This window comes from Toxorhynchites rutilus, chromosome 2 (assembly GCF_029784135.1).
Source record: "Toxorhynchites rutilus septentrionalis strain SRP chromosome 2, ASM2978413v1, whole genome shotgun sequence".
In the NCBI taxonomy this organism is placed as follows: Eukaryota; Metazoa; Arthropoda; class Insecta; order Diptera; family Culicidae; genus Toxorhynchites; species Toxorhynchites rutilus.
Genome location: NC_073745.1, coordinates 259,122,139 through 259,133,083, shown reverse-complemented (window position 1 = coordinate 259,133,083; position 10,945 = coordinate 259,122,139). Strand labels below are relative to the sequence as shown.

Here is a 10,945-nt window from a genome sequence, read left to right as displayed (position 1 = left end):
ATAGCATACTTGATAAATGTCTAAGTTCGTTGGTTTGAGTTCACGATGGGTAGAAAAAAAACCGTCCATTGATGGGGTAACTACTTTTTTGCATCTGGAATCAAGTTTTCGTTCCTCTTTATATGGACGTGCGTACGCGTGTACAAAAATAGTACCAGAGGGAAATGGAAATGTGGATTGAAGTCAGTTGAATGAAGAGGCAGATTTGTATTCATTAGTCGAGTCAGTTTAAATAACCACTGACTGGACTAGTTCATCAGTCATCTTCGCTAGTCATCGATAGTCAATTCATTTTCTAGTCAAGTCATTTTTTGTCTAGTCGAAGCGAAGCTACTGGGAGTACAGTCGGTCTTCATTTTTCACCTTCGAAGATTTCGGGCCCTGTTACTATTTCAAATAATTTAAAAGTTTTGCCATTTGTTAGATTTTGTTGATTTCCTTACATGACTTCTTTAATATGCGGACATATGTGTTGACGCAAATATGAAATGAAATTAAAATCACTCAAAAACTTTGACTAACTTCGCGTTTCTTCATGTTATGATGTTAGAGCTGTGCGGTATTGTTAGCAATCGATACTGAAGCGACATACTTAGAGGCGAATGAACTACAAAGTTTAAAGCCTCTTAAAAACAAAGAAGAAAGAAAGAAGCGATATAATCAAAGTTTTGTTTACATTATATTGAAAAAAGTATTAGATAAGGATTTTCTCAATTTTGTTTGAAAAAAAAAAATAATATTGTTAAGTTAAAATAGCAATTTCATGAGTCTTTATCATAAAAACAATTTTTTTCATTGCATTTTCATCATATTTAGGTGGATCAATTCGTTAAACCTGAACCATATATTCTATTTCCATGGCACGCAAAATTAAAATAAGAAACAAGTATAAAAGCCCGAGTTTAAAAAATAACAAATCACACTATAAAAGCAAAAAATAATAAAAGCATTAATATTTAGTGTGGCCTTCTGCTTCAATGTTTCAATGACCTGTTGAAGACGTTTGGGCGTTCCATCGACCATGTTCTGGAGGTGCTGAGGGTCGATTTCGTTCCACGCCATCTGGAGAGCCGCGAAATAAGTGTCCTTATTAGTGACACCATCTTTCACCACTTTGTTGTCGAGAATGGCCCACAGGTTCTCAATCGTATTGAGATCTGGACTTTGTGGTGGCCATTCGAAGGGATTTATTTTGCGTGTACGGAAATAGGCTTTGGTCTTATTGTCAGTATGCTCCGGGTCATTGTTCTGTTGGGAGTTGGAAAACGAAGCTCTATCGTAGGCCAGTTTTTCAAAGCGATTCCTTCAGGTTGTCCTCAAGGATGACAATGTAGACATCTGCTATCATGATTCCGTGAATTCGCACCAGCTTTCCAACACCAGCCCAGGAAAGGTATCCCCGACACCATCACGTTGCCTCCTCCTTGCTTGACTGTAGCCTGAAAATGATGTTCCTGCAATCCTTCATCATCCTTTCGCCACACTTTTTCGCGTTGTTGAAAAGCTCAAATTTCGTCAATTGTATTACTTTTTCTAAAAGTCTTTGGGTGTGTTAACATGTTTCTGGTCAAATTTGGCCATTTGACCACTCTGGTAGATTTAGTGTTAAACAACATTGAATACACAATACAAAAATTTTAATTGAACAAAAAATCTCATTGATTTGCCATACTGTTCTTCATTTTGTAAAAAATACTTTTCTTATAAATTACTCTTTCAATCGATTTTGCCTTTTTTCATCCTGAAAAAAAAACTTGTTCAATTTCGTTCGGAAACACAATTTTTCTTGAAACGACTGAGGAAATTATTCGAACAGTGGATTTATTTTGTATTAGAATGTATACATTGATAACAAAATAATAATATCGTTAATTGGCACAGTGGTTTTAGACAATACAAGCGCATCGTTCCTCGTTACATAATCGCTAGATTCATATAGTAATTGCCAGGTTCCGTTCCATGCGGAGACCACCACAAATCCCCCACAGCTAAACCCAAGGGTGAGCATGGCACTTTCATCCTTCGTTGAAAAATTAACTTTGTTAATGCTCGGGGTAAATATGTTTCCGTACAATTTCTTATTGCTCCCTCTAAGCTATTTGCATTATACAAAACCGAAACAACAAAATTGCAGCTGGCGCTTCACATAATGCTGCACGGCATGGCGCAGCAAAGTGGTAGACACACCGGAACGACCGCCGCCCCGGACTTGGACGTGGTTTTGGATTTGCTCTCCGCTTCGTACATGTACTTTCCGCTTGCCCTTGCATACTCGCCCTGCAAAAATATATATTTCGCAATCAAATTTCTATAACAATATCGCAAATAGAGAATGCGGCTCACCTGCGCCCGCCATGCGCCACCTTCACTTTCCTTCTTGGCAAACATCTCGTGTCCTGGCGGGTAGTACACCGGTGGACCGGCGATATTCTTCGATGACACAAGGGCGGCTTTGCTATCGACTGGTTCATCGATTGGAGCCTTTTTCGGGGGCGATGGGCCCCGAGGTTTCTTGGGACCGGTTCCGTTCTCGCTGGTGTGGTGTGTGTGCTTCGACATGTAAGTTACCTGGCCGTTCTGAAATGGGAAGTGTTTATATTGTTAATGCAATTGTTGTATGGGATTGTAACTCAACAGCGAGTGAAGTTTGACCACAACGCTAAACGTGCGTTGTGACATGAATTTGATTGTGATTAAATAACGAATGTCGTTGTGTACGTTATATCGAGGTAAAATGTACGTTATATCGAGAGTACGTTATATCAAAGTTTCCCTGTACATGGATTTTTTTTACGCGATTGATGCGTGTCCGCAAAAATAATCGCGTTAGAACAAATTGCGTAATTTTGAGAAAATCGCCTAAAATATTGCGTGAAAAATCACATAAAAAATTGTAAAGGGTTGTAACTAGGATACGACCGCATTTTCGACGTAGTCCTTCGGAATTATATTATTCAATCCGCTCGTTTATCACTTTTATTTTTTAGAATGCATCGACATTTTTGAAATAACTTTTTACTACTAGATTGCCCAAGTCATTTTGACTGCTTTTCAATTTCAATTAGCAAAATAACTATGACATAATTTCTTAAAAAGTTGTAACTTTTTGTACAACTTATTAATAAACGTATTTGGAGTTCGGGTTTGGCGTTCGTGCAGACTAGACGTCTGTGTTTCATTCCTACGAGTGGCCTTGTTTCAAGTCGCCTTTGTGGCTAAAAGTATATAAATTTCGCGAGAGAGTGAGCTTCTGCATCAGTGAACGTATATTTAAATTGAATTCGTTTAAATTCAACAACAAAAGTTCATCTTTATTTCAAGTGAAGATTTTTCATTCGTTAGTCCGTTTGTGCGGCCATTTTGACGTAGGACTTCGTCTTTCATTTCTATACTGGGGTGTAAAATCAAAGTTTCGAAAACGAAAGCGTTACGCCGGAGATCAAGATTTTGAGCATTAATAGCTCCTAACCAACTAAACTAAATGGTATGATAAACACTCCATTCGAATGATAAAATGTCTACGCGTTATATACTTGTTACTTTTTCATCCAAAAACTTGTTTCAATAGCCTTAAAATTGCTTTCAAAATAGGCTATTGAAATCACCAAGAGGTATATAAGCGAGCGCTTATAATTGAACAGCGATTGGAGCATGTGTTCGCTGTTGTGGTGAAGCCAACTTCGTTTATCATGAAAGCGCTGATGAACGGTGTCACCAAGAGCCTGTTTGTGCACCTTAGACCAGAAGGGAATCTATCAGGAGTCGAAAATTGGTTCCGCTTGAGGCATCGGAGCAACTGCCACACACACACACACACACACACACTTACACGCTCGCAACTCTTTTCATTTGCTGGTTATCGAGAAGGATCCGGAAACAAGTGATCGTTGCTGAAAAATAATCTGCCAGTTCCCCTTGGTATTGAAAATTACATTCAAGCGAAAGAGTTTATTTTAGTGTTTTCTATTCATATAATACTGCGGATATTTTCGTATCCAATGTTGGATGCGCGCACAACGAAAAATGTTTCGCATCGCGAAAATCATATAATTTTCAATCAATTATTGCTCATTCGCTGAATGTTTCAAACTCAGAGAGTTCATTCGCCTCTAGTTTGCCTTCGAAATTGCAATAGTAAACCACACCTTCTCTCGATTCAATCACGGACATAAAGCATACTTGAGCGATATTCTGGTGGTGAAACGCATTCAGTATGTTAGGAACTGTAAGGGAGCGCAGAAGAACCGATCCATCAGGAGGAGAAGAGAAGGCGACCAAGAGAGTAACAGCATCGAAAATTGGTTCCGCACACACACACACGCGCGCAACTCTTTTCGTTTGCTGGTCATCGAGAACAATCCGGAAAGATGTGATCGTTGCTGAAAAATAATCTGCCATTAAAAATTACATTCAAGCGAAAGAGTTCATTTTAATGTTTTTTATTCATATAATACTGTGATCAATTGCATTTCGTTTTGTGATTTTTCAATCAAGTGCAATTAACAGGAAAGTTTCTGAAGATTATTCTTCCCCACCAGTAGAATATTTTCGTATGCAATATCATATGCATAAAACCTTGTGCCTCCAACGTAACACTCGCGTTTTCCCCCAGAGTCCCCCAAGTCTTCATTTATTCATTCATTCAGAATTAATTCGGATGCAACTAAAAACAAATGATCACTAAATCAACGATAGTCCTACGTCACCCTTGCGGTTATACCACAGATATAACCCACTTCCTGTTTTTTTTTCATAATTGTGGTAGTCGTTCGCTCGGGTTCACGTACACTGAGAGAAATAATTAGTAAATATAACGAATTTTTTGGTAAATACTACCAATCTATAGTCATTTTCGACCGTACTAAAAAACACATATGTCAAGCAGAACCATGAATCGGAAGCCCAATATCGGCTACAATTTCTCGCCGAAAATGCACGTATCATAATTATATCCTTATTATAGCTCCGTATTGCCTTATGGGAACAATGAAAATGGTTAATACGCGCTTTTCTCACCAGTTTTAAGATATGACAATATCCAAGTTTACTAATGTTATCGAGTAAAATATACTAATCCCTGGTACGGATGCGGGTTTGTTGACAATATGTACAAAAAATTTGTACATTCTACTAATTTTGCATTACCAAATGTATTTGGTAGTTTTCGACCGAGGATTTTTCTAAGTGTAGAGACGTGTTTATTACCGTGCTCATGTGTGTGTGTAATAAGGGGTGCGTTCTGGAAATCAAATAGCGCTTTAGATGAAAATATATTAATATCCAGTGATGTGCTGGCTCTCTACCAGTTGTTTTATACCAAGTTCAAATCAGTGAATGGTTGCCAGAAGCACAATAGCAATCGCAATTGAGATTTATGTAGTGCTATTATCACCACACAAAGTTATCAACGCGCTCGATTTTGTGAGTGGAAGTATTTGTTTCGTTATCCCATGTGTACACTGTAAAGTGCGGTTTTGTGCGCAAGTATTGGTCTATAAGGATAACGCGAGCTGCCGCTGTGAGACACAGGGAGAAATTTGTGAATTCAACTACAAACTGCATAGTTAGCACTCGAAGTAGTATCGTGTTTCTACTCTATTCGGTGTATTTTGAGCGCGTTGTTAGTTGATTTTCGGCTAGTGATTTCTGTGAGAAATTCTGTGAAAAAGAAGTTACTTCCATTCTACCGGAAAATTAATCTTGGGGGATTGAGCGTAAAATGAAAAGTGTTCAAATTGTATGATCAAATTTATTTTTCATATTAGGCTGTCAAAAAAGTCCTGCGGTATTTTTTTTTGAATTTTGAAATTTTCATTTGTTCATAAAATTAGTTACAATCCAACTTCATAATACCCCTGTTATAGAAGCTCGCTTCCTTATTGGCAAAAAAACTCGGATAGCCAATTTTCACAGGCCTCTTTTGTGGCTAACTTCTGACTACCTAGCTCGTTCGCCATGGACAAAAACAGGTGATAGTCACTTGGCAAGGTTCGGACTATACGGCGGATGCAAAAGAACCTCCCATCCGAGCTCCCGGAGCTTCTGGCGCGTCACCAAAGAAGTGTGTGGCCTGGCGTTGTCCTGATGGAAGACAATGCGGCCTCTGTTTATCAAAGATGGCCTCTTCTTCATGAGTGCTACCTTCAAGCGGTCCAGTTGTTGGCAGTACAGGTCCGAATTGAGCGTTTGGCCATAGGGAAGCAGCTCATAATAGATTATTCCTTGACAATCCCACCAAACACACAGCAGAACCTTCCTGGCCGTTAATGAGGGCTTAGCCGCCGTCTGAGCCGCTTCAGCGGGCTTCGAACACGACCGTTTGCGCTTTACGTTGTCGTAAGTGACCCACTTTTCATCACCAGTCACCATCCGCTTCAGAAACGGGTCGATTTTGTTGCGATTCACATGCGTCGATACGGTCAAAGATGTTTTTTTGCGTCAACGTGTGTGGCACCCATACATCGAGCTTCTTTGTGAATCCAAGCTTCTTCAAATGGTTAATAACGGTTTGATGACTTATCCCCAGCAGTGGCGCATCTTCGACGACCTCTACGCCAGAACGAAAACGTTGAAACCATCGTTGTGCGGTGGAAATGGAAACTGTATCGGGTCCATAAACTGCACAAATTTTATTGGCAGCTTGAGATGCATTTTTGCCTTTGTCATAGTAGTACTGTAAAATATGTCGGATTTTCTCTTTATTTTGCTCCATATTAGCGACACTATAACTCACGAACGACTTAACCAAACAAAACACTCTCAAGGACTATATAATTGCGCGCAAAAATACCTTTCCAACAAGCTATAGTATGACTCGATACAATGAATACAACTAGAACTACGCGCTTACAACGACACCTCGCGGAAATACCGCAGGACTTTTTTGACAGCCTAATATATAAGCAATAATTCTCATAGTGTTTTATTTTCGCCATAGAAATGTTATGAATTCGTTCTCTTCCACAGTATGTGTGCCTGATCAGGAGTGCCATCTCGCTGTGAGGGTGAAGTGAATTTTATGCAAGTTTATATTGGCGATCTAACGTACAAATCTACACCTAGGCGGCGCTGCGGTGAAAGTGATGATGGTTTTAAATTTTGCCATGTGAGCTTATGGAAGATTTGTAGTTCTTTCCATAAATTACAATGTTATAATCATAAAAGATTATTTGATTGCGATGAGTTTGTAAGAAATTTAATTCTGCGCAATTTTATATATAACATGTTATTTATTTATATCTTTCAGTAGGTGAAAACTATAAAAAAATGTTGACAATTGTTGAACTAAAGAAGGAAATTCGAGAGCACAATCAAACACAAATAGAAAAATGCACGATTCCTGCATGTGAGAACTACCTTGGAAAGCCCGGAAGTAAAATATGCGTGATTTGTTTTTGAGTTTTAGGTTACCTCATCATAATTTTCTCAGTTCAAAAACAAAAATCCAGATGTCTCACCGATCGTTTACGTTTTGCGTTAGATCGCCAATACACTTCATTCCGTTTTCATCGTGGGGTGGTGTTCGTGATCAGGCCCTGCTTCTTTTTTTAAAGCATAACATCAGCGCGAGACCGTGCCTCTCTATTGGCGATCTAACGTACAAATCTACACCTAGGCGGCGCTGCGGTGAAAGTGATGCTGGTTTTAATTTTTGCCATGTGAGCTTATGGAAGATTTGTAGTTTTTTCCATAAATTACAATGTTATAATCATAAAAGATTATTTGATTGCGATGAGTTTGTAAGAAATTTAATTCTGCGCAATTTTATATATAACATGTTATTTATTTACCTCTTTCAGTAGTGAAAACTATAAAAATGTTGACAACGGTTGAATTAAAGAAGGAAATTCGAGAGCACAATCAAACACAAGTAGAAAAATGCACGATTCCTGCATGTGAGAACTACCTTGGAAAACCCGCCAATTGGCGATCTAACGCAAAACGTAAACGATCGGTGAGACATCTGGATTTTGTTTTTGAACTAAGAAAATGATGCTAATGTAACCTAAAACTCAAAAACAAATCACGTATATTTTACTTCCGGACGCGACCTTCTCAGGTTGTTCAGAGATATTCCTCCATCGCCTCGATTGATTTTAAATCTGACCTTCTCAGGTTGCCCTCCTTCGCTAGGATTGAAGATATATAAAGAGGTCGAGCGTTGAATAATAGAGGAGCTCTCTCGGTGACCTTCTCAGGTTTCCCAAAAGTAACTATCCATCGCCACTAATGGAGTTATATGCTTTTACATAATCACATCACTTACCTCAGTAAATCCTGACTTTTACCTTTTCCCACTAACAACTATCCCCTCCCACGATGAACGCTAGGGAACCACGCTATAGAGGCGACTCTTCTGGCTTTCGGGCGGCGGATATCATACTAACATTCCTTCCCTTCCCCTGGTGACTGTAAGGACGTGGCCGGCGTCGTTATTGACCATTTAAAGATCGAATCACCGAAAATTGCACAACGAGAATGATTTGCTAGTCCCAAGCGTCATTCTGTGTGTTCTTTGTGCAATTTGGTTGGTTCAGGTCAATCACGGAGAGCAACTACGAATTGTACAGTCTACCCAAGCTCAAGCTCAATTTATTAATAAACGTATCTGTGTCATAAAGTATCATTATTATTTTTACAATTGAAAATGAAAATCAGTCAAAATGACTTGCTTGGGCAATTTAGTGTTAAGGGAGTATTCTAGTCTAGAAATTTGAAAAAAAAACAAAAAAATCCTTCATATTTCTGTAGTTTAGGCATTCAAGAATATACCCTAGAAAGGACTTATCGAAAACCCTATTATTTACCGAGTTAGAGCCATTTTTGTGATGCGGTTACGACCATAACAATGAACCTCAAACGCGTTTTTCTCGAAACTAGTTTTTGACGTAGGACTACGTCTTTCATTTTAATACCGGGGTGTAAAATCAAAGTTTCGAAAACGAAAGCGTTACGCCGGAGACCGAGATTTTGAGCGTTAACAGCTCTTAAACAACTGAACGAAATGGTATGATAAACACTTCATTCGAAAGATAAAATGTCTACGCGTTCTATACTTGTTATTTTCTGATCCAAAAAATCAATAGTCTTAAATTTGCTTTCAAAACAGGCTATTGAAATCACCAATCGGTATATAAGCGAGCGCCGCTCGGAAATCCACTCAGTTCAAATTGAACAGCGATTGGAGCATGTTGTCGCTGTTGTGGTGAAGCTCTTCGTTTATCATGAAAGCGCGGATGAACGGTGTCACCAAGAGCCTGTTTGTGCACCTTAGGCCAGAAGGGAATCCATCAGGAGGAGAGTGATGCCACAAACGGTTCCCTGGGAAGATCTCGAAGCAGCCGCTACACACACACATACACGCGCGGAATTCTTTCCGTTTGGATGCCATTTAGCATCGAGAAAGATACGGAAAATAATCTGCCAGTTCCTCTGGGAATTTAAAAATACATTCATGTGAATGAGTTTATTTGAATGTTTTCTATCCATGTAACACTGTGACCAAATATGTTTCAATCAAGTGCTATTAACAGATGGTTATTGAATTAGTATTAACCACTGGTGGGCTTCCAGTATCGAGGAAAATGTGGAAATATCTAATCGTTACTGAAAATAATCTGCCAGTTCCTCTGGGAATTTAAAAATACATTCATGTGAAAGAGTTTATTTGAATGTTTTCTATCCATGTAACACTGTGACCAAATACATTTGGTTTTGTGATTTTTCAATCAATCGCAATTAACAGGATAGCTTCTGAAGATTATTCTTCCCCATCAGTAGGATATTTCCGTATCCAATATTGTATACGCCCGCAATCGATTATTGTTCAGTCGCCGAAAGTTCCGTGCTCAGAGAGTTCATTCCCCTCTAGTTTGCCTTCCAAATTGCCATCGTAAACCACGTCTTCTCTCGATTCAATCACGCACAAAAAGCATACTTAAGCGATATTCTGGTGGTGAGGCGCATTCATTTTTCGTGAGGACAACGACAAGACAGGGTGCGTTGCTAAGGGTGCTGGTCGGCGAAGGATCGAGATCTGCCCTGAAACGCAAGCAGTTTGTTTGAAACTGTGAGGGAGCACAGAGAAGCCTATTTTTCAGGAGAAGAGAAGGTGACCATCGAAGCTGCTGCTATACACACACATACACGCACGGAATTCTTTCCGTTTGGATGCCATTCAGCATCGAGAAAGATCCGGAAAATAATCTGCCAGTTCCTCTGGGAATTTAAAAATACATTCATGTGAAAGAGTTTATTTGAATGTTTTCTATCCATGTAACACTGTGACCAAATATGTTTCAATCATGTGCTATTAACAGATGGCTATCGAGTTAGCATTAACCACTGGTGGGCTTCCAGTATCGAGGAAAATGTGGAAATATCTAATCGTTACTGAAAATAATCTGCCAGTTCACATTCATGTGAAAGAGTTTATTTGAATGTTTTCTATCCATGTAACACTGTGACCAAATACATTTGGTTTTGTGATTTTCCAATCAATCGCAATTAACAGGATAGCTTCTGAAGATTATTCTTCCCCATCAGTAGGATAATTCCGTATCCAATATTGGATGCATAAAAACTTTTGCCTCCAACGTAACGCTCTCGTTTTCGAAGTCCCCCAAATATTCATTCATTCAGAATGAATTCAGATTCAACTTCAACGATAAGTCAACAAATCAACGATAGTCCTACGTCACCCTTGCAGTTATACCATAGATATAACCCACTTCCTGTTTTTCAAACTGGCGTACACGATATCTCAAGTTCTACTTTCACTATTTTTCAAAAATCGGGAAACGTAATGAAAAACGTTTAAAACCGCATTTTGTTTTTCAAACGGCTGCCATTTTGCCAAAAAACATGTTTTTGATTTGTCCGAGGTTCATGAGATAGCGACATCTTTACTGATTCGGAATTTGTTTGCTTTTTTTTATTTCAGATA

General features: G+C 38.9%; 1 protein-coding gene across 1 annotated transcript in view; it reads right to left on the bottom strand.

Annotated features, from left to right (window-relative positions):
• Nucleotides 1–1,804: 1,804 nt before the first annotated feature.
• Nucleotides 1,805–10,945, bottom strand: part of LOC129769553 (adhesive plaque matrix protein) — a 74,572-nt gene continuing 65,431 nt past the window's right edge. The window contains exons 9-10 of the mRNA XM_055771897.1: nucleotides 2,344–2,577; nucleotides 1,805–2,277 (exon numbers count right to left, since the gene is read on the bottom strand). Coding sequence (XP_055627872.1) covers nucleotides 2,143–2,277; nucleotides 2,344–2,577 — 369 coding nt within the window. The 3' untranslated portion in view covers nucleotides 1,805–2,142. The remainder of the gene's footprint in view (nucleotides 2,278–2,343; nucleotides 2,578–10,945) is intronic.